Below are 27910 nucleotides of genomic sequence, written 5' to 3'. Positions count from 1 at the left end.
TCAAGAGCTCAGGAATGGGGTATGCCATCAACTGACTATTGAGGCCGTAGAGTCCTAAACATGGCCGCAAGAACCGGGATGCTAACAGCAAATGTAGGTGCAATACCCACATTCAATCGAGTAGGGAACGTGGGCACAATCCCCGACATAACACTAGTAACAGAAAACTGCGCGCACAAAATCGCCGACTGGAAAGTCCTTGATACCTACAATGGAAGTGACCACTGCTATATTATGTTTGACATAGCAGAAAACGAAGTGACTACATTAGCACCAACGAGGAAAGGATGGAACGCTAATCGACTGGACAAAGAAAGGCTTATTCGAGAAATTGTTTCAAGGCTGAACCGACAGAGAGGCGGTAACATAATCAGCAACAACATGACAACCATAAGGCAGGCCTGCAACGCTGCAATGCCTAAAATGGGACAAGAAGCGTACTGGTGGACTCAAGAGATAAAAGCTCTCAGAGAAACGTGTATAAAAACAGACGCCGCCTTACGAGGGCTAGACGGAGAGGGATCTTTACAGAAGAAGAGAGCCAATTTAAGAAATCCAAGAAGGATTTAAATATCGCCATCCGAAAAAGCAAAACGGAGAAATGGAAACGACCCTGCAACGATGTCAATAGTGACCCATGGGGGCTCGGATATAAAACCGTGATGAAGAAGCTCAGAACAAGAAATTCAACACCGGATCTAGAAGAAGAGCAAATGGACCAAATAGTCAAAGCACTATTTCCCGCCCATACAAATAGCATAGCAAGGACTACTCCACTACTCGAAAGAGGTGGGGGTCTTTCCCCGAGGCAGTATGGGTTTAGACCAGGAAGATCGACCATTGGCGCAATCCAAGAAGTCGTGAAACAAGCTCTCAGCAGCCAACAGGGCAACAACTTCTCGAGACCGGTAGTGCTCCTGGCCACTCTGGACGTTAAAAACGCCTTCAACAGCGTTAGATGGGACAACATAATTGATGCTCTGAAAAGACGATTCCAAATCCCAGGATACCTGACGCGGATAATACAGGACTATCTTGACAACCGACGACTACTGTATCAAACAAAAGCAGGGGAGAAATGCATGCAGATAAACTCAGGAGCCGCACAAGGATCAATACTTGGACCAGAGCTATGGAACATCAGATATGACGAAATTTTCCACCTAGACATCCCAAAGGTCACGACTATCGTGGGATACGCAGACGACATAGACGCAGTCATAACAGCGCGGAATACCGAGTATGCACAACGCAAGCTGACGCAAGTAATGATACGTGTAAAAAGATGGCTGAACTCACACGATCTAAAACTTGCGGACGAAAAAACGGAGCTATTCTTAGCTACCAGGAGAAGGATCTCCCTAGAAATAGATATGAGAGTAGGGGAAAACGTTATTAGGACGCAGAAGGTCATAAAGTACCTAGGAGTAAAACTTGACTCAAAACTAACATTTAGTGCACACATACAAGGGGCGAAGAAAAGAGCGACCGAGACTACAAAGGCGCTTAGCAGACACATGGCCAACGTGGGCGGCCCATTACCATCAAGACGAAAGCTTCTAATGGAGATAAACCACGCAATCATGCTGTACGGATGCGAGATCTGGGCAGGAACCCTTGAGACAGCCTGCAGGACAAAACCTCTACAAGAGGTGCAAAGAACGATGGCTTTACGTTCCGGTATCCGGTCCGGCTGCACTAGTAGTTGCAGGCACGATGCCAATCGACCTTTTAGTCAAAGCGCGATAAGGATATACGAAAGACGAAAAAATGGAGACACGATGAGGACACTAACCGAGCGGACCAGAGAGGAAACCCTCCGACAATGGCAGGAAAGATGGACAGCAGAAGGGAGAGGCAGATGGACAGCTAGGCTGCTACCAAACCTTGTAGCATGGTCTGCAAGGAAACACGGAGACGTGGATTACTACGTCACGCAGATGCTGACAGGCCATGGCTACTTTGCTGCCTTTCTACACAAGACAGGGAAAAGAACAGATGGAAAAGAACAGATTCATCCAAGCAGCTTCCTTGGAATCCAAGATCCAGTGGCGTTGATACAGAGCGACATACGCCCATGTTGTACCTCTCCAGTATGCTCTTAATGTACTGTTTCTGACACACAGAAATAGTACCCTGCGGATCCTCACGACGAATCTCCATACCCAGAAAGTGGTGGAGTGGCCCGTTTTCACGACTCTCGAATTTTTCGTGCAGCTTCTTCTTGATGTTTACCAAGTCATCTTTGTTGGAACAGGCTATAATCACGTCGTCTACATAAATGGCGATACGATTATAAGAATTAGCATTGATTTTCATATAAAGGCATTTTTCAAAATCAGACTGCACAAATCCTAAGTCCTTTAATGCTTTATCGATTGTTTCGTTCCAAATTCTGCCGGATTGCTTAAGCCCCTAGATGGCCTTGTTGAGTTTCAATACGGCATTTGGCTTTTTTGCATCTATGAAGTGCTCCGGTTGCTTCATGAAAATGACTTCGTTTTCGCCAAGCTTGCCGTTTAAATATGCATTTGTGACGTCCATCTGATGTAAATGCAACCCTTTTTCTGCCGCTATAGCAAAGATTAAACGGATGTTTTTATACCGTATGACTGGCGACAACGTATCAATGTAGTTAACACCGAACTGCTGGCTGCATCCCTTGGCGACCAGCCTTGACTTGAATCTCTATACATTGCCCTGGTCATCGCGTTTGATGCGAAAAACCCACATCGATCCAATGGCTTTGGCACTCGGCGGGAGGTCGACCAACGTCCCCGTTTCGTTATCGAGAAGAGCCTTGTACTCACGCTTCATCGAATTCTCCCACTCAAGCGAATGTTTGCTCAAAAGCGCCTGTTTTACAGTAATGGGTGTATCTATGTCGGTGCTAGCGGCGATATTCTTCAGCATATTAAAGTCTTTTCGGGGTCGTCCTCTTTGTCTAGAGCGCACCAGCCTAGGTCTGCCCGGTCCTCGACGAACTCCTGCCTCTTCTTCTTCAGATGAATCCTCTTCAGATTCTTGCTCTTTAGCTTGTTCTTCATCAACAGCAGCTTCTTCTGGATTGGGTTTGTCGCAGGCTGCTACTTCTTCTGAAATCGCCTGTATTTGGTCATCTGCTTGTGGGATGAAGTCTAATACACCTGTCGAAGACTCATTATTAGTGAAATTAGATACAGTATTTTCAAATTCCACGAATTTCACGTCACGCCTCTCGATGACTTGTCTTCGAAGTTTGTCGTATAGCCTATACGCTTTTGCCGTTAAAGAGTATCAAACGAAAATATATTCGGCCGCTTTAGCTTGAAATTTATGGCGATTCTTCTTATCCTGTGCGAAATCCTTTGAGCCAAACGTGCGTGAATGGCTCACAGTTGGTTTCCTGCCGCTCCATGCCTCCATTGTTGTTCTTTTAGCGCGTTGGTAGGGCTTCGGTTTCGAAGATATGCAGCAGTCGATACTGCTTCGGCCCACAGCGATTCACTAACATCTACATCCCTCTCGGAAACACCGTTCTGTTCCGGAGTATACGGCACCGTTAACTGTCTTTTAATGTCACAATCGCTCAAAAAATCGTCAAACTGTTTGTTTTTATACTCTCTTCCGTTATCACATTTTATTTTCTTTCCGGTTTGACACTCGACCAAGATCTTAAACGCTTTAAATGATTCGAATGCTTGGTCCTTTGATTTCAGACTTGTCGTCTGTAAAAGTAATAAAATATCTTGCTCCACCGACCGACGGCACGTTCATAGGACCGCATATGTCCGTATGAATTATTTCCAAAACTTCCGACGCACGGCTTATTGAGTTTTTTGGAAATGGAGTCGCACTAATTTTGCATTTATTAAACGTTTCGCAGTTTATTTCCGTTATGTCTTTCACATCAAACCCGATCACAATGTTTTTGTTGACCAATTCTTTCAGGCTTCTGTAATTGAGATGGCCATACCGATTATGCCAAATTTAATCTTTTTTATTCATTAGAAACAACGAATGTTTCTTATTATCAGCAAAAATGAATAGCCAGTCTTTCATTTTCGCCCGCAGCAACAAAACATTGTTTTTGTCTTTTACTATTGCTTCCTTCTTTTTAAACTGCACACAGTGTCCATAACTCATTGCTTTGCCCACAGAAATAAAGTTAATTTGCAGCGATGGTACATACAGTACATCCTTTAATTTTATCATTCTTTCACCAGTTTTTATGATCACTGTGCCTCTGCCAGTTGATTTGATAAAATTATTAGCTGCCAACATGTTTTTGTCGTTGATTTCGACAAACGAAACAAACAAATCTTTTTGTTTACACATGTGAGAAGTTGCCCCACTGTCCGGACACCAAGCGCTTTCCGATACCGTTGCTTTGTGCATTGCCGAAGAAACGGAATACGAAATTTTCTGTTCACTTTGATCCGTTCTTTCGTCTTCGTTGCCTCTTCGCGATCTGCATTGCGCTGCTCTGTGCCCGCGTTTTTCGCATTTGAAACATTTACCGTCAATTGTTTCTTACTTTGCTTCGCACCTTTTTGTCCGTTCTTTGCAGCTACACTGTTGCCGCCTGAATAGAAGGCTTGTTGTTGCTCGTTTTCTTCGGTTTTCTGCTCTATTCTTTCGGCTTCTTCCAGAAGCTTGACCTTGATAACTTCAAAAGACGGCAACGAATCACGCGTTTCCATGGCAACTATGAAATGTTCGAAACCGGCACTTAAACTGGACAACAATATTATCACTTTTAATTCCTCACTCAATTCAATGTTTACTTCTGCTAGTTTATCTACCACTGCGACGAACGAATTTAGAAATTTTCGACATACTGCAATTTGCCGGCTTTTTTGTGTTCAGTAGCTTCTTGTAAAGACTAACTTTACAGATTGGCCCGTTGGTGACGTAAACATCCCGAAGAATATTCCATGCCTCTTGGGAGGTCTTTGCGTTTTTTATATAGTTGAGCTGCAATGATTTCACATTCAAAATAATACACGCCAATGCTTTTTCGTCGTCCGCTTCCCACTTGGCTGTTAGTTCTGCATTGCCTTCGACTTTTACAGTTTTCCCGTTTACGAAATTCCAAAGGGCTTGGTGCACGAGAACGCTTCTCATTTGCACACACCAGGCATCGTAGTTGCTCTCGCACAACTTTTCTATTTGGTACATACTCATGTTTGTATTAAGCCACTTTATTTAATTGCGAATTTCACTTGACCCATAACTTATGTTGGGGGTTATGTTCGTGGATAAATATAAAGGGCTTAATAGGTGAGCAATACCGTACGCGACACACGCGCTATCACGACCAACGTGTTAGAAAAGGAGAACACCAGACTTGAGCTTCAGCGACATACGTTTATTAAGTTTGATGGCTTGCGAAAGAGTGAACATAGGAAGAGGATAATAAAGAGACCATACTTCAGGGTTTTCCAGACAAATAAATCGACAAATTAGGCGACTAGCAATTAGCGGCCTAGCTGGGGAATTTCCACTCAAAGGCAAAGAAAAAGAAGATGAAAAGAACTGCAGTCGCACGAAAGTTTTATTGCGCTGGCGCAGCCAGCAGTTCCAAAGGTTAATCGGCTACTAGTTTACACAAGCAGCGCACTTTACCGTCCCCGCCGACTTGTGTTGCCACCACGCGCCCTCTTAGCCAACGTTGTGGGGGCGAGTTGTCCTCGTGTACGAGCACCAAGCGTCCGACCTCCAAATCGCTGCATCCGGTGCTCCACTTGTTGCGCTGCTAGAGGCTGACGAGGTAGTCCTTGGACCGGCTGCCCCAAAACTGCTGCTTGAGAGCGGACAGCATTCGCCACCGCCTCAAGTACTCGCATCCGGCCTTGCTGGAGATTGCGCCTGTCCCGGACTCGTGCGGCAGCGAAAGAAGAGCCTGACCGATCAGCAGGTGTCCTGGTGTCAGCGCCTCTCCATCGTTGGGATCGTTGCCAGGCGATGCAATTGGTCGAGAATTGAGCAGCGCCTCTACCTCGACCAGGTGGGTGCTCAATCCGTTAGCTTGACGTTGCCGACCCCTCTCAGCAGTCGATGCTTGGTTGACTTGACTGCTGCCTCCGAAGTGTGGTGACCTCGGCGGTATTAAATACCACTCGATGCCTCTCTGAGCCGCGTACCCTCTCAGCTGATCCTTGCTGTGGTGAAACGCTGCGTTCAGCTCCTGCAGCACGTTGCTCGCTCCTACGAAATTCCTGGCGTTGTCGCTGTACACTTTCTCCGGCAGCCTCCTCCTCCCGACGAACCTTTTAAAAGCAGATAAAAAACTGTCAGTGGATAGGTCTATTACAATCTCATGGTGAACAGCCTTTGACGAGAAACACACGAAGACGGCCGCATAAGTCTTAATCGGGGGTTTACCGCGGATCTTCAATGATACATAAAATGGACCGCAGAAGTCTACCCCACAAACCTAAAAGGGGCGATCTATTTTGACCCTATCGGCGGGTAAATTACCCATTATCTGGTCCATTAGCACTGCTTTGTACCTAAAACAGTGTACGCAGCTACGGACAATTTTTGTGCATACTCCTCGAGTACTGATAAGCCATATCTGCTGTCTCAAGAGTGATACCAAAACCTTGACACCAGCATGGTAATAAGTCCAATGTAAGTTGCGAAGAAACAACGAAACAAATTCTGTCTTCGATGGCAGTAACAGGGGAAATTTGGCATCATACGGAATTTGCGCGTTTAATAATCTCCCCCCAACGCGAATTAGTTGAAGCTTTACACCATCTACTTCGCTGGAGTGTATGAAAGGATTTAGACGTTGTAGATGGTGACTCAAACTGTCAGATTTCTCTATCTTGACATATTCTGACACGAATTCAACTCTTTGCTAGACTTGGACCATCCTAAGAAACAACAGCTTCAGTTAGTTGGCCGAAATAACAACATCGCGTTGACGCTTCTTCCCTTGAACAAATCGATTTACGGATGCCATGATCCGCATTAATTTATTAAATGACGAACATTGTCTAACAAGTTCAATAAAAACATTCGGTTGGTTTTTTGATGAGAACTAGGCAACTCGTCTGGATTTCGCAGTAAGAATTCAGGTCCATTTTCCCATAGAGTACGCTTCAAACCCTCTATATCTGTTCTACGTGATACTAAGTCAGCCGGATTCTCGTCCGTAGGCACATGACGCCAGACTATATTCTCTGAGAGTTCTTGGATTTCAGCAACTCTATTCGCGACAAACGTTGCTAAAGTAGACGGATCCCTCTTTAACCTGTACAGAGTGACCTGGGAATCCGACCAAAAATTAACGCTCTCCAACTCTATCTTGTGTAGCAACGGAGATACTTGATTTCATAGCTTAGCAAGCAAATGTGCTGCACATAATTCGAACCTTGGAATTGATTTTGTTTTTAGCGGGGATACTTGTGACTTGGCGGTTAGCAGTCTCGACAACCTATTTGTCCCAGCCACCGTGCGAACATAAATGCAACAGCCGTAGGCGTGGCTCGATGCGTCAGCAAATCCGTGGATCTGAATAGTGTCATAGGCCGACAGACAGATACATCGAGGAATGGATATCTTGTCAATCTCTGATAAATTCTGCTTAAATTCGTTTCAACTTGTATGGAATTTCATGGGAACTGATTCATCCCAATCTAGTTTTTGTCGCCAAAGCTCCTGAAGCAAGATTTTTGCTCTTGTGATCAACGGACACAATAGCCCCAAGGGGTCAAACAAACGAGCTGTGACGGACAAAATGTTGCGTTTGGTGGGAGGTAAGGATTGAAACGAATCCTCCAAGCTATAATGAAATGCGTCATTCTGTGGGTTCCACTTCATTCCAAGCGTCTTAACGGGCTCACGAGTTTTAAATATAGGCGATTTTTCTGGTCCCTGGTTAGTCATCAAACTTGGATGATTTGTTGCCCATTTGGCTAGATGGAAACCCCCTAACTCCAAAACCTCAGTGACTTCCTTGCGAATCACTTCCAACTCGTCCAAACTGTGCGCTCCTGTGAGCATATCGTCAACATAAAAGTCGCTCGAAATTACCTTTGATGCCACCGGATGTGATTTAGCGTAAATTTTTGATAGCTCGAAGAGACAACGGATGGCCAAGAATGGAGCAGAGGCTGTCCCATAAGTGACAGTGTTTAGGCGAAAGGTTTGGAGAGCTTGAGTCGATTTTTCCCTCCACAAAATGAGTTAGAAATTTCGGTCTTCGTTGGCAACGTTAACTTGCTTATACATCTTTGAAATATCTGCTGTCAGGAATAGTTGCACCCACCTTTATAGTCTCATTTAATGAGACCGAGGTTGACGTTTTACTTGACGCATTAAAAATAACTCGCAACTTTGTGTTGCTACTATCAGGTCTCAGCACATATTGATGTGGAATATAATAGTGTTGTCCTGGAGCAGGCGTTGGAAGCAGTGACATATGCCCAAGGTTAAGATACTCTCTCATAAACTCGTGATACATGTCTTGCAACTCGCAATTATTCGCAAGTCTACGCTCCAATGAAAGAAATCAGCGTCTTGCCGTTTCGAAGGATAAGCCTAGAATACTTGGATTTGTCTTAAATGGCAGCTTCACCTCAAAACGACCTGAAGAAAGACTTTTTACTGTGTGCTCGAAATGCTTCTCGCAAGCAACTTGTTCAGATGTGTAAACAGCCTTCGATCTCTCTGGGACTTGTTCGAATTCCCAAAATCGTTCCACCAGAGAGTCTAGAGAACTTATATTTTCACTGACAGTGACGCTGCCTACTTGAGCTTGACTCGCTAAGCGTTGAGTGTACTTTCCCGACACAATCGATCCTAATAATGTTTTTTGAATGGACGGATGTTCGGAACCCAATTTTATCTGGCCTACGCTTAGAAGTTCAAAAAAGGATTCTGCGCCAATCAGCAAATCCACTTTTGCTGTGCAAATTCAATGTTTGCTGGAATCTTCCATTGGGCATAATTAACTTCATAATCAGGCTGATATGATGAAATTAACCTTAACACCCAAAAATCGGTCGTGAAAATATGAGCGTTGACGCGAGGGTGAATTGACGTGTGAACCTTGTGCCGCACTACCGAATCGTTTTTCCCGACAGTAGTAATATTCAAATAAGACTCCTCCCTATGTAACCGCAAACGTTGTGCCAAATCTTCGGCCATAAAGTTTATTTGCGACCCGGAATCTAAAAGAGCTCGTGCTAATTGAAACTGTCCGAATCTATCCCGCACCTTAACGACGGCAGTGGCAAGAATCACTTGGTCGCTACTCTCAACATGACATGAGTGGGCTTAATTTAAATGATCAAATGCTACCGGAAACGACTGTGATTGCACTTGAGAACCTGATCTCTGAGCTACAGGTTTCTGCTCTACCCCATATCTGTGAAGAAGTGTGTTATGAGGCTTAGAGCAGACGCTACACTTTGTTGCTTTGCATTTTTTAACTGGATGACCAGGATTTAAACAATTTATGCACAGCCGATTATGTTTCGTAAAATCAAAACGCTGAATCACGGACAGAGCCATAAAGGCTTGGCAACTACCTAAATTATGATTCGTCGCTGAGCAATTTTGACATTTCGAATCAGGTTTGTGATCTGCTTTTGTGCATGAGAATGACGATTTTGAGTATCCCTTATTCGAACCTTGGCTAGGCTTTCCTTTACTTTCAGTTGATTCCTCAGCAGCTAAATGCTGGTATCGCCGATTCAACTGAATCGCACAATCAGACCATGTTGGCAACTTATTATAATCTAGCTGCTCCTCAAATCGGAATTTTCGTGGTGTGATCTACCTTGGACATAGCTATGTGAATACAAAAATCACTACCCAACGACTGCAAAATGCATACAGAGCCGATATTTCATCAACAAGAGACCTCAAGCCTGATGCAGAGGGTTTCGATACCTGAGGAAGATCAAATAACTAAGAAATCGTGTCGAAAAAAATCAAACATTTATTGTCATACTCGTTTTTCAAGCTAGCCAATGCTTTCTCATAATTTACCTCGGAAATTTGAAACGCCTTTACAGTTCCTAATGCATCACCTGTTAGACATGTAAGCAAATGGTTGAACTTTTCTACCTTTGTAAGGGATGGATCGTTATGAACTAAACTCTCGAATAGACTTATAAAATTTTTGTAGTCTGAATGTTTTCCACTATACTTAGACAGATTAATTTTTGGTAATTGCGATGAATGACGATAACCACTGAAATACCCTTGACTAATTCTCTGATGTTCAACTTCTACCATTGCGAAGCGATACAATGCCTTTATGATAATACACGCATCCTCAACCGACGCTCTCAGATAATTTTCTGGGTATAGTATATCAATGTCTGCCTGGATATCCATTAGTTTTTTACAGTACGATTCGAGAAGTTGCATTCGATATTCCATTTGAATTTTGTCGAATGAAATAGTTCTTTCCTCAAATGCCCTTTTCATTCGCTCGATGTCACTCATAACCATATCGTGTTTCTGCATAGCCATCAAAAGTTTTGCATTTGGCTTTGCAGCTAACTCTCTTTCAGCCATTTTGAAATTGATTGGGAATTAATAAAAATGCTCCAAATGTAAATGATTGGCACTAAGTTTTAATAAATCACTTTCGCAAATGATTCCGTAATTATTATTCACTTGATACTATTCCGCCGATACCCCAATATTAAATTTTATTAATATAAATTCGCAAGTACTCCAAATTTTATTTGGGTTATATAAGGGTTAATAATGCCAAAAAACCAACGCCGAATTTAAACACCAAGTTGAATTTTATTTGACAAATAAACTGTCCGAAAACATTTAAGTGGATCCCATACGGGTTAAAGGTGCACCGCCAAAGCCAGAAACTGTATCACAATTAATGTCGCTCGTAAATACATACATATGTACATATATTAATATGTGAGGGTTTAATTTCACTGCCGAGTTTTGCAGGAATTTCACTTTGTATACGGTTTGAAAACCACTGACAGAGTATATGCTGTCGAAATTAACCGATATGCCACTATGTACGTTTTGAAAGCCACTGATAGAGTATATAGCTCAAAAATAACTGCTCTGCCACTGCACAAAAGGGAATTGAACTTGGCGGCAAAACGCTGGTATATATGTATGTAGATATGTATGTATTTAACTGTACCGCACGCACATCAATTTTCTCACAATTTAATTGCAAAAAAATGATATTAAAGGTTGTATACTTTTTATTTGTTTATTTGGAGGTTTTATATGTGGGCTTTAATTGGTTTTCCAATATACAAAGTGCCAAGAATTACAGCCAGATAATTGCACACAAACACACGTAAAGTGGAGTGCTTCCAAGTTTTAATTTTTGGCACTGACTTCCTGTTCGCTGGGTATGATTTCCAGCACTTTCTCTTTTCCAAAGTTGATCCAATCCGAAACCAAGATTAGCCGAGTTCTGCCAGCTAGGTTTTTCGCAAATATAAAAAAACGGAACAAGCCTCTGCAACGATGTCAATAGTGACCCATGGGGGCTCGGATATAAAATCGTGATGAAGAAGCTCAGAACAAGGAATCCAACACCGGATCTAGATGAAGAGCAAATGGACCAAATAGTCAAAGCACTATTTCCCGCCCATACAAATAGCATAGCAAGGACTACTCCACCAATAGCCGAACACCAGATCGAGCTCTTCACTGAGGACGAGCTACTGAAAGCGACAAAAACCTTAAAAAGGAAGAAGGCCCCAGGGCCCGACAACATTCCAGCAGAAGTCCTAATAGCGATCGCGGAGAACCGACCCCATATCCTATTGGATATGTATAACGAGTGCATTACCAGCGGGAAATTCCCAGACATTTGGAAGGTGCAACGGTTGGTCCTGACAAGCAACCGGGAAGCTACTAGAGAAATTGGTCAAGCCACGACTAGCAGCAGCGATCGAAAGAGGAGGGGGTCTTTCCCCGAGGCAGTATGGATTTAGACCAGGAAGATCGACCATTCGCGCAATCCAAGAAGTCGTGAACCAAGCTCTCAGCAGCCAACAGGGCAACAACTTCTCGAGACCGGTAGTGCTCCTGGCCACTCTGGACGTTAAAAACGCCTTCAACAGCGTTAGATGGGACAACATAATTGATGCTCTGAAAAGACGATTCCAAATCCCAGGATACCTGACGCGGATAATACAGGACTATCTTGACAACCGACGACTACTGTATCAAACAAAAGCAGGGGAGAAATGCATGCAGATAAACTCAGGAGCCGCACAAGGATCAATACTTGGACCAGAGCTATGGAACATCAGCTATAACGAAATTTTCCACCTTGACATCCCAGAGGTCACGACTATCGTGGGATACGCAGACGACATAGACGCAGTCATAACAGCGCGGAATACCGAGTATGCACAACGCAAGCTGACGCAAGTAATGATACGTGTAAAAAGATGGCTGAACTCACACGATCTAAAACTTGCGGACGAAAAAACGGAGCTATTGTTAGCTACCAGGAGAAGGATCCCCCTATAAATAGATATGAGAGTAGGGGAAAACGTTATAAGGACGCAGAAGGTCATAAAGTACCTAGGAGTAAAAATTGACTCAAAACTAACATTTAGTGCACACATACAAGGGGCGAAGAAAAGAGCGACCGAGACTACAAAGGCGCTTAGCAGACACATGGCCAACGTGGGCGGCCCATTACCATCAAGACGAAAGCTTCTAATGGAGATAAACCACGCAATCATGCTGTACGGATGCGAGATCTGGGCAGGAACCCTTGAGACAGCCTGCAGGACAAAACCTCTACAGGATGTGCAAAGAACGATGGCTTTACGAATCGCGTAACTGGCCTCCCCCACCTCGAAGTAATGCGAAAGCTTTTCCGAGGTGGAAACACGGCCAACGACGAGGGGGCGGGGTGGGGGCTTAGTGGGTGCAAGCCGCACATACTCTTTTTTGCGACGGCAAAGGGGAAGATGCGTGAGGCATTCCCCCTCCTCAACCCATAAGGCTTGGACAAAGTTGAAGGAGACACATCGACCGAGTGGGCCAGTCAGGAAAGTATCGCTCTACAAGACGTTGCTGAGTTTAAAAATGGAGGACGGCCAAAATGTTTCCAGTTGGATCAGCTATCGTCGGTGGGAATTGACATAGGCGAGGAGCTTCGAGCTATAATCCTACTATCGAGTCTACCCAAGGAGTACGAGAATTTCGTGGTTGTCATCGAGACGCGCTACACACTGCCGGAGTTCGAGGTACTGCGAATCAAGGTCAAAGAAGAGGGAGAGAGAAGATCTCAATCTGGATCGAGCGACATGCGCGCACAGGCTTTTGTGGCAAGCAACACAAAGCCAATTTCCAAAAAGAATTGGAAGAATGTCACATGCTATAACTGTGGCAAGCGTGGACAGGTTAAGGCCGAATGACGGTCAGATGGATCTCAGAAGAATAAGCAGACTCCAATTGTTCAATAGCAGTGCAGATTATTGGGAGCCCTAGACGCAGACGGTTTTGGTCGCACAAAATGGTGCTTGGATAGCGGAGCTACAAGCCACATGTGCTGTGATGAAAATATGTTTTCAACACTGGAGAAGCACACCGAGTCAATTGGATTGGCAGGAGACTGATTTCTGCAGGCGGAGGGAAAAGGAGTGGTCAAGCTAATCACAGATCGATACACACTTGTGCTGAGCGACGTACTATTTGTTCCCACGATGAAGGGAAACTTCATGTCCGTAAGTCAAACCGTTTCGAAAGGCAATTTGGTGCACTTTAACGAAAGGCATGCAAAGATTATCCAGAAGGAGAGTGCATATTTCAAGTAAACAAAACTGGATATCTATATACATTCGAAGGAAAGTCGAATCAGTGTTTTGCTGCTTCCAGTGCTGATGGGATTTTGTGGCATATGCGATACGGTCACATCAATTATCGAAGCCTGGCTGATATCGTTAAAAAGAAAATGGTTCGTGGAATAGAGAGTTGTAATCTACCAAAGAATACATACATCCTGTAAAACCTGTATATTGAGCAAAATATATGTTCAGCCATTTCCACACAAAACTGAAAGCAGAGCTAGTGAGATTTTTGAACTAGTACATACCGACGTATGCGGACCTTTTAGTTCAAGATCAATTGGTGGGAATCAGTGTTGCCAGTTTAGCTTATTGTAAGCTGGCTTGTAAGTTCTGGCATTTTTGAAACTGGAAAAGCTTGTAAAATTGGCATCTAGCTTATAGCTTGAAATATAGCTTATTATATAATTAATATAGCATATTGTAGCTTTAAGGGGGGGTAAGGTTAATTCGGTGCAAAAATGACCACTTTTCAATAAAACAAAATTTGAACAGTTTTTGATATATTTTTGTATTGAAAAATATTTAGAGGTAGAGGAGTTATAGGGAATCTCCCGAGTCGCCTCCAAAAAAAGTTGGTTTGCGGTGTACATCCTAACAGTCCACAGAATCATACGATCTACAAAAATTATACCTCATTCGTTAAAAGATAAGTGTACCGAGGTATTCACGAAGCGTTTTTATTTTTAAAAAATTTTCCCGGTTTTTTATCAAAATTTGAAGTCAAAACCCCGATTTTTGACTCCTAAAATTAGTTAATTTGTTAAAGAAAAAATATAAAAAAATTAAAAATTAAAAAAAACTCGACGTGAGTACCTGTAGATTTATCTAATGAAGTTATGTTCCAAATTTCAAACCGATTGGTTTAGTAGATTTTGAGTTATCGTGTACACCGATTTTCAAAATGGCATTTTTCAGGAGAGCGCTTTAAACTTTGTGATTCTCATGCATAGAACACCAACCGACCTTCGTTTAACTCCGCATAACTTCGTCAGTTTTACTATGATCGATGTAAAACTTGGACGCAATATTCTTAAGATGTTGAACTTTCAAAATAAAAAATAAAAAAAAATTTGCGAAAAAAAATTAAAATTTGGAATTCAGTAAAATATTTGAATATTTTATTATAACAAATACTGAGGAACTGAAATCCCAAATTGACAAAATTCATCTCATTAAATGGGATAATATTAATGATACAGAGAAATTTTGGGCAGAGGCAATGGACTACAAGGATGCGGGAGGAAGTAGACCATTCAAGTCCCTTTCCTTATTTACAATCCAAATGCTTTCGTTACCGTTGTCCAATGCCGAAGTAGAACGGGCCTTTAGCCAAATGAATATTGTGAAAACAAAATTGCGGAACAAAATGCATTTAAAAACGTTAAATGCAATATTAAGCATAAGGTATGTTATATTTGCTAAAAAAATTTGTTTTATTTTTAAATACTTCTTTTTAATTTCTCAGATATGGATTGCGCAGGCATGGAAAATGTTGACATAATTACAGATTACCAGAAAAATTCGTTATGGCTATTGAAAAAAATGACAAATATTTGACAATTTATTGATGTTTTTTCTCTTATTTGGGTGTAGCTTGTTTTTAAGCATTTTTTTTTTTTAATTTTATCTTTGTTACTTTCTGAAAGGCAAAGACGAAGTATTCTCAAAGTTTGTGGAATTTAAAGAACTCGTTGAGAGGCAAACTGGAAAGCTTCTCAAGTGCATACGCAGCGACAACGGAAAGGAATTTGTAAACGCAACCTTTGACAATTTCCTGAAGGCGAATGGGACAATGGGAATGGGACAGGCGGCAGTTGACAATCCCGTACACCCAACAACAAAACGGAGTAGCTGAGTGAGCTAACCGTACGTTGGTCGAGATGGCCCGATGCTTGCTGACGCAATCTGGCCTAGTGGAGTCCTTATAGGGAGAAGCTATACACATAGCCTGTAGAAAATAGTGGACCCTGTATATTTCTCTCTACAATGCACGCTTGTATAGGTATAGGAAAGAGATCTCGAAGTATCTATATTTGTCTCGCTCTAAGGAATAGAGAATACGAAAATATGTATACCTACTTTTTGTTTCTTCTTCAACTTCAAATTCAGTCGCAAATAAAATTCCGCAGCATACACACGGTGTTCTGATTTCTCGCTTTAAATTCCGCCGCTCAATAGGTTATGGGCCCAGGCACTGGAGAATTTAAGTTGGGCGGTGTGTGACTCGAGACTAAGAACAATGAGTGCTCTTTATCAAATTGATAAGTTAGAGGACACTAACTACATACGTGGAAAATACAGATGCGATCTGTATTGGTGCATTCCGGCTTGTGGAGTGTAACATCGGGAGAGCTAACTGACACGAATGTTCCAGAAGGACAAACTCGAGTGGGTTTAGACAATAAGGCGTTGGCAACAATAACATTGAGTGTGAAGACATCTCAAATGGCCTACATCAAGAATTGCTTGACTGCTGAGGAAGCATGGACCAAGTTGAAGGAGGTTCATCAGACAAGCGGACCTGTACGAAAGGTACAGTTGTACAAGAAACTGCTCAACAATCGGATGGAGCAAGGGCAGAGCATGACGGCATTCATAATTGAATATGTGGAAATTCTGGATGGTCTAACTGGAGTTGGAATAGAGCTAATCGACGAACTACGTACTATCGTTTTGCTATCGAGCCTTTCAGAATAATTTGAACATTTCGTGGATTCTATGGAGACACGAGATCAGTTGCCTTCGTTCGAGGTTCTCACTATAAAGTTAAAGGAGGAGAGCGAAAGAAAAGGAATTGCAAAAGAACGAGTCGACAATACTAAGGCATTCGCTGCAACACAGAAGCACAACTCACAGACGAAGAGCTATGGGCAGAAGAAACGAAAAACAATCGTTTGCTTTAAGTGTGGTGAACAAGGGCACATTAAGTCCCAGTGTCGGAGTGAGGGAGATCACCGCATGGTACCGAGAGATGTGGTGAATCGCCAAAGCAGCCTGCTGCACGCCTGTGACGTCAACAACATTGACAATTCAACATGGTGCTTGGATAGTGGCGCAACAAGCTATATGTGTTGCGCAAGAGAGCTATTCACCAAGTTTGAGAAGCACACGGAACAGATCGGATTGGCCGATGCTGGTTTCCTTCAAGCAGAAGGTATAGGTGACGTCAAGATACAGACAGGCCTGTGCATGTTGACACTGAAGAACGTTCTTTACGTTCCGAAGATGGCCGGAAATTTCTATTCCGTGAGCAGTGTTGTAAAGTACATGTGCAAGGTGACCTTTGACATTGAGAATGCCAAGGTGATGCAAGATGGAGAATGCATAGTAAAATTTGTACTTGTTTGAGGGTGGCCGAAGTAAATGTTTTGCTATGTCAGCGGTTGATGGGATGTTGCTACACAAGAGATATGGCCACATTAATTTCTCTAGCATGAAAGAGATAGTATCCAAAGGGATCGTTCGTGGGATAGATAATATTCAATTACCACAGAATATTATTTGCAAAACGTGCATGGTTAGGAAAATCCATGTCCAACCTTTCCCAACAGCAACAAGTAATCGGGCTAAGGAGCTTTTGGAGCTGATACACGCAGATGTATGTGGACCTTTCCCAACACAGTCTCTCGGAGGTTCCAAGTATTTCCTGACTTTCGTCGACTTTCGTAACTCCAGGAGGATTTTTGTTTACTTTCTGCGTGGGAAGAACGAGGTGCTGTCCAAATTCATCGACTTCAAGAATCTGGTGGAACGGCAGACAGGAAGAAGGCTTAAATGCCTCCGGAGTGATAACGACGGAGAATTTGTCAACAAACAGTTTGACGAATGTCTCAGGCAGCATGGAATTGACAGACAGCTTACAATAGCGTATACTCCCCAGCAAAATGGAGTTGCGGAACGGGCAAATCGTACGCTAGTGGAGATGTCGAGATGCCTTCTGTTTCAAGCTGGTCTGGGAGATTCTTTTTGGGCAGAAGCAGTCAACACTTCGGTTTATTTAAGAAACCGCTCCCCTACCAGCGCAATAAAGAGTATGACTCCTATGGAAGCGTGGACGGGTAAGAGACCTTGTGTAAAACACCTAAAAGTTTTTGGATCTCTTGCAGTTGCTCTGGACAAGGGTCCGAGGAAGGGCAGCAAATTTCAACCTAAGGGCAAAGAGTACATTATGGTTGGGTACTCTGTGTCAGCCAAAGGGTATCGACTGTACGACCCAGCAGCTCGACAAATGGTTGAGAAATGTGGCATCAAAGGGTGATGCTGTGACGATTGAGCTGGAGGAACCAGAAGAGACCTGCCAGCAGCAGGGACCCGGAGATACAGAAATCGTTTCTGACTTTTCCGTCGATCCCGACAGCTCAGATGAGAGCACGGATCAGTACGAGAGTACTGAAGATAAGGACGAGGAGGTCGTGGAGGAGGCACGCAGGGGCCCTGGTCGCCCAAAGATTATCTGGACTGGAAAACCTGGACGTCCTAAGAAGCAGTACAACATCCTTAACGCCCTTGTTTCGGAAAATGTTCCGATTCCATTATCCTGCAAAGAGGCGATGGAGAGTACGAATGCCAAGGAGTGACGTGAAGCTATGGTAAGAGAATATGATTCTCTGGTTGCCAACCAGACTTGGCAGATCACTGATTTACCCAAAAATCAGCGAGCAATTGGATACAAATTGGTGTTTAACGTGAAGCGTGATAAAGATGGCCAAATAGAACGCTTCAAGGCTCGATTGGTAGCAAAAGGATGCTCCCAGCAGTTTGGCGTAAATTACCAAGAAACATTTTCGCCGGTATGCCGATTGGAGAGTGTGCGGTTCATTATTGCACTGGCGGCGGAGCTCAAGCTACATCTTCACCAAATGGATGTATGCACGGCGTATCTCAACAGCGATCTGAGTGAGACGGTTTACATGAAGCAGCCGGAAGGGTACTCAGATAAAACGAATCCTGATAAGGTATTGCTGCTGAAGAAAGCGATATATGGTTTGAAGCAGTCAGGAAGGGCCTGGAACGAGAAGCTAAATGGCGTATTGGTGGATATGGGATTCGTTGCCTGTGACAACGAGCCATGTTTGTACAAGCAGTGTGGAGAAGGTAATCTATCACTAATCCTTGTATATGTTGACGATATACTTATAGCTTGCCAATCGCACGAGGATTTGCTGAAAATCAAGAGCAGCATTTCACAGTCATTCGAGTGCGTTGACAAGCGCGGACTTAATCATTTCCTGGACATGGAAATCGAACGAGACGGCGATCTTGGAGCGATTGCTTTGGGACATAAGCAATATCTCAAGGACTTATTGCATGCCCATGGAAGCGAACATTGAAAATCGGCGTAGACACCTTTGGATGCTGGTCCCGCAGTGCAAAATGGTGGATCCTACGGTTTATCAGTCCGTAGTGGGAGAGCTTATGTGGCTAGCTCTTACAACAAGGCCAGATATATTGCATTCGGTGTCAAAATTGGCACAACGGAACCAAAACCCGTATGCTGAACAAATGGCTGGCATAAAGCACATCTTTAGATACCTCTCAGCCACGATTGACATGAAACTGCACTAACGGCAATGTGGTCAATTGTTCTGTGGATACGTGGATGCGGATTGGGCAGGCGATAGACTTGACAGGAAGTCTTATACTGGCTACATCTACCTGTTAGCAGGTGGTCCGATCTCTTGGCGTTCGGAAAAGCAGCGAAGCGTGGCGTTAAGCAGTACCGAGGCGGAGTACATGGCACTATCGGCGGCATTCAAGGAGGCGATTGTCATGCGAAGGCTGATTATGGAGATTGGCTGCGGAGACAACGACACTCCGATCGTCGTGTATGGAGACATTCTGAGTGCGCAGGCGTTAACCAAGAATCATGTTCATCATTCCAGAACAAACCACATTGATATACGTTATCACTTTGTTAGAGAAGTTGTGAAGGAAGGGCAAGTTTTGTGAAAATATAAATGTACAACTGAAATGATAGCAGATATTTTGACGAAAAACCTTCCAAAAACGAAACACGAAGAGTTTACAAAAATGTTTAATTTGTTTTGAGAATAGTTTTTTGGAAACAAGCTTGCATTAAGGAAGAGTGTAGAAAATAGAGTACCCTGTATATTTCTATCTACAATGCACGCTTGTATAGGTATAGGAAAGGGATCTCGAAGTATCTATATTTGACTCGCTCTAAGGAATAGAGAATACGAAAATATGTATACCTACTTTTTGTTTCTTCTTCAACTTCAAATTCAGTCGCAAATAAAATTCCGCAGCATACACACGGTGTTCTGATTTCTCGCTTTAAATTCTGCCGCTCAATAGTGTGTTTATCATCTTGTGTGAGTGGGTCCAAACTCTAAGCCGCTATCTCCCCGCATATGTGCAGTAGTCCTAAATGTCCCCATGGGTCCCTATGCAAGCAGTGAGGTCCATGCGAGGGTTGACACAGAGCTTCATGGGCGTCTGTGTACAGAGCCAGGACAGACTCTAGGCAGGAATCCATTCAACTGCGCTTGCACCACCGAGCCGTCGGCGTGCGTCTTGAACGTACTTAGAGACTTGCTACGTTTTATTTGGACGGAGGCGAATGAGGCATTGTATGTCTATAAGCCTGCGCATTTTGATTTTATAAGTTCTGGAAAACAAGCACAAACTTGCATGCATACATGTGTAAAAAGACATACACCGGTAAATTTCGCGGGAAAGAACGCACACACACAGAAATTTATGTACATCATAGTTTATACATATGTGACAACTTAATTTTTGTTACGACAGACCAGCATGTAACCGAACGAGTTTTTCTTAAATCATTAAAAACAGATTTGTATTAAATAAAACCACTCAATGGTCTATACAATATCCTTCATAATGTTGTTATTATTTTTCTATACCAAGGATCGTAAATAAGAGTATAATATTTGTATTTTAAGTTCGAGGATTTCTATTATGTCTCAAATGGCCCTTATTTGCTCTTAATGGTTGATAAAATCAAATATAACGATTTTTAGGCTCGAAATTTACCCAAATTTTCAGAAACAAGAAATCCTTATCCAAGTTTTGCTTAATTTCAAAAAATATAAAATAAAATCGATTTATCGATATTTTATATTATATTTTCAAATATCATCGAGTGATATTTTTTAACATCAAATATCATCAATACGATATTTTTTTTAAAATCAACAACCCTATTATGTACGCTGATGACGTTAAACTATGCTTGCAGTATAAGGACAGCTCTCGCCAGTCAGACCTGCAATCGGATCTTAATAACTTTCAGGCATGGTGTCTTGATAGAATATCTCTTGTTGACGATTTAGGCGTTCGCTTAGACCCTAAACTTTCGTTCTCTGAACATATTTCGTGCATGGTTAATAAAGCCTGAGGCCTGCACGGTTTTTTTAAGAGGTGGTCGATGAAATTCGATTCCCCTTATATAACGAAGACCCTTTTTACTTCGTTAGTTCGCGCTATATAGTGGAGTATGGACGCTTCATGCGTCTGGAGTCCTCAATGTGTTGAGGATCTACTGAGCTCCCAGCCACCAAGGCATAGACGGTAACGAGACCGCGGACGGACTTGCAAAGGAAGGCGTCGGACGACGCATAGCGAGTGAAAGAGTAGAAATCGTTCCTGTCTCCCTAAGAACGCTCCAGAGCGAGCTGGAGAGACGGGCTGACGCAAGCGCAAAAGCAGGTGGAGTAATTCGCAACCTGCAGAATATAAAAAATAATGTGCAAAGAGCGCAACGAGAAACTCACGCACTACGTTCTGCATCTTCCGCGGAAGGACTGCAGAATGTTAGTGGGTATTCTAACAGGGTGGGTATTCTGACTGCTGCACTTGGCTTCATGCCGTGGGTATTACCAACAACGATAAATGCCGGAAATGTGATGAATCTCATTTGCAAATGTCCGGCCCTAACGAGGACAAGAATGAGATACCTAGGCTCTCCGGTTCTGGCATCCCTAGAAGATGCCTCTAGGTGGAAGCCAGGTGAACTCCTTGCCTTTGCGAAAAACACCTTGAGCTTCAAGGATCTCGAAACCCGCATAAATAGTTTCTAAATCGATCCAGGAATTTCCCCGGATAGCTTGGCCATATTGGCCTATGCGTAGCCCCACGAGGGCCGTCCGGATAAACCTAACCTAAAATATTGTCCCATTTTGCATTTTCATGGGTTGCTTATGCATATATTAAGCTATGCGATAAGAACCATTTCATGGAAACTGATTAACAACAACATCAAAAACAACTACTAAATAAATGTTGGATGTTAATCAAAAATTTTTCGTTGTGTAAATACTTTTGATTGGTTATGTACATATGTTTAATTTACATTAATACATAAAAAATAGTAACAAGAAAATCTTCATTTATCATAGCCTGGCTCATTAACACTAGGATTCTTTTGCGTTAATCAGAATATTCTTAAATTGTGTAACCATTCAGGAGATGTAACATTTTTATTTATGTTCATTACAGGACAAATTGGAGAACAAACCCAATGAAGCCTATATTATATACAGAGCTGGAAATGGATTTCTATAATGGATGCTATATTCAACCCAATTTAGATATAATGCAAAATGATTTTAACAATGCTGTTCTGTGCTGTACAGAAATAAACTATTTTGTTTCAACATGGGGTAAACAAGCTAAAACTCAAGAGCGGAGGGATAGACGTATAACAGTTGGTAAATATTATATTTTAATACCAAAAATAATAAATAAGTTCATTTATTTAAAGATGAAAATAAATATGAGAGAAGTTATTTTCGATGTGTTGTGGAACATAAGGATGTGATTCGAGCAGTTCAGAATTTAGCCAACGGACTTCTTAGCTATAAAGCAGATATGGAAGAATTTCAGCGCGATATGTTCGAAAAATATAAGTACTTGTGGTCTGAAGATCGCGAAGAAATTATAAATGCTTTCGTTTTAACAAATCCATTGACAGTGGATATACGGGATATGTTTTTACATTATGATAACATAACTCAAAAAATAGAGACTATGAGTACAAAAAGAATAATAGGTCCTATTGAAGTCCGAATGGGAAATACCATTGAAAAGCTGGTTTCGGAATCAAAAAAGTGGAAAGTTCTTTTAGGACAATTGCTTAGTGTGCAATACAAAAAGCAACTTGATGAAATGATAGAGTTTATTACAGAACAAAATAACATTTTGGAAAAGCCCATTAATGATTTGGATGATGTACGCCAAGCAATGGTTGTATTGGAAAAAGTTAGAGACAATTATATTGAGTAAGTCACTATTATTATATATTCTTGATTATGGTCACCTGTCGAGTCGATTAAGCTGCCATTTGAAAACAGACATTTCTCAGAGTCTAAAAGCTAAACAGAAAAATGTTGGAAGTTTTTAAGTTTTAGCATTTTTGCAGTCAAGGCTCGCCAACAATCGTGGTCTGAACGTTAAGTTGGATTACAACTCAACACTGAATTCAATCGTATCCATAGGAGCTCGCCTTTGTGTGCAATTTTATCGGATATTGTGAATCGTCAATCGATAATTTAGTGATAACATTCTTTCTCAATTCCTGTAAATCGTAATTTCAGTTAAATTATCTTTTGCTTGATGTTAGAAAGTATATCAGAGTATCGAGGCACGAATTCTCGTAAATAAGACTACACTCCGATAAATTGTCTAACGCTAGTCACAGCCACACAATCATGTTATCATCACGGCATGTCCTTTCTTTTCGTTATAATTCTCATGAATTGGTTCTTGGTAGAAACCACTTCAACCGAAGTCTCAGAAATATTTTTCTTCACAGACTTCTTCATTTGGTCTGATATAAGTGGCATTTGTTCGAAACTGTGTTCGCATTTAGCTGTCGATAGGCTATGCACAATCACCACCATCCTTTTTTTTACTACGTGCATAGAACTCGCAAATGGGAGACACATTTTTTTTTTAAATTAATTTATTGACAAATACCATATATACACTGGAAATACGTAGAGGGGTTTCACAGGTACGGGAACGGTTTGCTCGTGCGGTACGGCCGCGACGCGCCGGCACTGTTTCTACCCTTTATTGGTTTCTGGTTTCTATGGCGCTCCTCGGCTTTGAGCTTACTTCTTTTACTTCAATCTATGAAGTTACAAACTTTTTTTTAATGTTTCTGTTGGAATACCCCTATTCCTGAGTACGAAAATATTATTTATCGGTATTCACTTTATCCTTTATTTGAATAAGAAGTTCTGGTCACACTGTCTCTTCTCATCCCGGTTCTTGTTGAGCATAAAACATAAAGTATAATTACTTCTTTGTAATTATTGGGTATACGGAATAGCAAAAACAACAGTTACCATTAGTTTACACTTCATCCACTTTGGCAGTCTTAGCGTTAGCCACAAAGCTAAAAAAAAAACCGTATCAAAAACTCCAAGGGGATCTCACAGAACTCCCCAAAATAAAAGTCAATATTCATCGTCGTCACATCTAAATCATCCAAACCTCTAACAGAATTCTTCTGCTTCGCAGAAGGTGAAGCCCTTAAGCACATAAGCAAAGAATTCTGTAATAAGCCTGATAAGGCCATTCAAAGTAAAGACGTTCAGCCTTTATTCACAGTCAATACGGAAGAAGTTTTTTTAGGTACGGTATTTCTAATGCATACATGTCGACATAGTACTTTAATTTATAATTATTTTTTCACTTAATGGGTCTATGTTTTCATCTGTGTTTACCATATCGGTTTGACAAAGATCACAATATAGTGTTTCTTCAGCTATTGGTTCTTCAAATGTGTTTACAGTCTCCTCGTTATCATTTTCAGTTTCATTCTCACCTAAATTACCAGATTCGCTTTCTCTTAAATTAAAAGATTCATTTTCTCTTAAATTGACAGATTCATTATCTTTTACACTAACTGATTCATTTTCTTAATTTTCTCTAAAATTAAAATGCGTAAATGCATTGCTACCAGTATTTTTGGTTTTTTTTTCATTAGCTTTCTATTTCTTCTAAAGAAATTATTGAGATCATCCCTTATAATATAAGGTTGTCAAAAAAGTCTTGCGGTATTTTTATTGAATTTTCAATTGTTCATAAAATTGGTTATAACATGCGATTTAAGTCAAATATGCGCCGTTTTGTTCGATGACGAGATCCCAACGAGATGCAAACTTCATAATGCCCCTCTTACAGAAGCTCGCTTCCCTATTGGCAAAAAGTTTGGAGAGCCAATTTTCACAGGACTCTCTTGTGTCCAACTTCCGACTACCAAGCTCGTTCGCCATGGACAGAAATAGGTGCTAATCACTTGGTGCGAGATCCGGACTATACGGTGGATGCAAAAGAACCTCCCATCCGAGCTCCCTGAGCTTCTGGCGCGTCACCAAAGATGTGTGTTGCCTGGCGTTGTCCTGATGGAAGACAATTTGGCCCCTGTTGATCAAAGATGGCCTATTTTGGATGAGTGCTGTATTCAAGTGGTCCAGTTGTTGGCGTTACAGGTCCGCATTGAGCGTTTGGTCATATGGGAGCAGCTTATAGTGGATAATTCCCTGCCAATCCCACCAAACACACAGAAGAACCTTCCTGGGCGTCAATCCAGGCTTGGCCACCGTCTGGGCAGCTTCACCGCTTTTCGAATACGACCGTTTGCGCTTCACGTTGTCGTAAGTGTGACCCACTTTTCATTCCTAGTCACCATCCGCTTCAAAAACGGGTCGATTTTTTTACGATTCAGAAGCGATTCGCATACATTCATACGGTCAAAAATGGTTTTTTGCGTCAAGTCGTGTGGCACCCATACATCGAGCTCCTTTTTGAGTCCATGCTTCAAAAGTTTTTAACGGTTTGATGACTCATGCCCAGCTCTTGGCCGATGCTACGGCTGCTACAATGCCGGTCTCTTTCGATCAAATTCTGCGATTTTATCGCAATTTTCATCGACAGGCCTTCCGAAGCGTGTCGCCTCTTCGACCACCTCTGCACTAGAACGAAAACGTTGAAACAATTACAAACAAACAACAATAAATCAAACATGTGTTCGCGCGTGAATATTTCTTTCCAAAAAGCTCTAGCGTGAACAGAACTACACCCTTGCAAAGACACCTAGCGAAAATACCGCAAGACTTTTTTGACAACCTTATATAAGATCTTTCATTTGACAACCTTATATAAGATCTTTCAATTACTCTTTTTTCAATAGTTCCATATATCCAATTATTGTCTGTTTTCCTAGATTGAACTCTATCACCTATGTTTAATGGACGCAAAGTTTTTGAGCGCATATCAAAATACGTTCTTAGTTTGGACTTTTCATTAATAAACTTCTCTGCTATTTCTTTTTCCTCAATATGATTCCTGCACAGCTCTTACCCATCCTTCCAAGGAAGAGTTCACATGGAGCAAGACCTAAACTCGCTACGGGAGTAGAGTTATACTCAAGGATTCAGTACTGGTAGTCCTTTACTTCAGAACAACGTTTTAAGATATTTTTTGTAATAGCCACGCCTTTTTCTGCTAATCCGTTGCTCTGAGGGTACCTAGGACTTAAAAATTGCAGAAACATATTGAATTTTTTTTTTTGCAAAGCTTCTAAACAAGAATGAATTAAAAGGATTATTGTCGCTTTTAAGTTTCGACGGGTAACCGTAACTATCAAAAGTTTTCAATTCCCCAACAACATCCTCAACTGACTATCCATTAAGCTGACCAACAATTAAGATGTTAGAATAGGCATTAAAGATTGACAAAAAAATGTTCCCCTCATAATTCGAATATATCCATCCCTGCAATATGGAACGTATACTCTGGCGTTTCATCATCTATCAACGGTTCTTTTTTATTGTTTCTTCTAAGCTGTTCATATATCAGGTTGTTTGGTAATGACATACCGGTTTCTTTATTGATTTTTGACGACGATTTTAACAAAGTTAGCATTGTCCGATTTAAGTGCTTTATGTACCATTGTCTTCGATGATTATCTGCCATTTTGATGGTAACTTGTATATGCTTCTCCTAAAGAAGTCCTTGTCCCTACTGGCAAAAAACTCAGCGATTCGATTTTCACAATCCTTCCTTGAACTCAATTTTTGTCCATCGAAAAAATTTTGAATGGCCAAAAACAGATGGTAATCGCTTGGGGCAATGTCCGGACTATAAGGTGGATGCATTAACACTTCCCAACCAAGCTCCCGTAGCTTGTGACGCGTCACCAAAGATGTATGGGGCTTGGCGTTGTCATGATTGAACACAACGCCCTTACGATTCACCATGGCTGGCCGCTTCTGTTCAAGTGCAATCTTCAATCTCTCTAGTTGTTCACAGTAGAGGTCAGAATTGATGGTTTGGCCATAGAGCAACACTTCATAATGGATAATTCCCTGTGCGAAATAAATTTTTAAAACTGCCCGAATTTCTGCGTTTGTGAACTCCATTTCAATCGATTGTATCTTTTTAACGTGGAAGCTCATGTAAACAATCTATATATCATTTTAAAGGTGATACCAATACCTTTCAAGAGATACAACATTGCCATGTACGATTATATTTGACTTCACAAGCGAAGTGCGAAATTTGAATGTAAAAACCGGTATGCCATTACCAAACAACCTAATATTTCACAGACTCATTAATTTGTTCAGTCATATTTGGCCAATAATAAAGTTTTCGTGCTCAAGCTAATGTTTTTTTAATGCCTAAATACAGCTCATGGATGCGTTAGGATCTGTTTTTGTAATTTTGTCGGTATTACTAATCTGAAAATACAGAATAGGAGACCGTGTTCTAAATGTAATTCGGATTTGAATTTATAATTGTTTTGGCAAAACTTATTCAGTTTATGAAACATTGGCCAGACATTTTAACAAACTCAACGATTCTCGAATAGTTTTCATCATTTCCCAACACTCTAATGTAACAATCATAGTTTTCTTCCGATAGGCAGGCTGCTTTGCTTACTATATATATAACATCAGATAGTTCTGGAATTTCTGTTTCAACCGGTAGTTGAGCTCGCGATAGCCAGTCCACTACAAGCATATCTTTTTCATATTTAACAGACATTTTTGGGTATTTTAGGGCTAACCTCTGTCATAAACGGCTAAAATCGGACCACTCGT

The 27910-nt window shown here is 41.7% G+C and overlaps 1 protein-coding gene across 2 annotated transcripts in view; it reads left to right on the top strand.

The window, feature by feature from the left end:
• Positions 1 to 27910, top strand: part of kl-3 (dynein heavy chain 8, axonemal kl-3) — a 654155-nt gene that overhangs the window by 199967 nt on the left and 426278 nt on the right. For both annotated transcript variants that reach the window (XM_070288691.1, XM_070288692.1), the window contains exons 6-7: positions 22293 to 22504; positions 22558 to 23074. In XM_070288691.1, coding sequence (XP_070144792.1) covers positions 22293 to 22504; positions 22558 to 23074 — 729 coding nt within the window. The remainder of the gene's footprint in view (positions 1 to 22292; positions 22505 to 22557; positions 23075 to 27910) is intronic.

Source organism: Drosophila kikkawai, chromosome X (assembly GCF_030179895.1).
Source record: "Drosophila kikkawai strain 14028-0561.14 chromosome X, DkikHiC1v2, whole genome shotgun sequence".
In the NCBI taxonomy this organism is placed as follows: domain Eukaryota; kingdom Metazoa; phylum Arthropoda; class Insecta; order Diptera; family Drosophilidae; genus Drosophila; species Drosophila kikkawai.
This window is presented reverse-complemented; position numbering and strand designations above follow the sequence as displayed.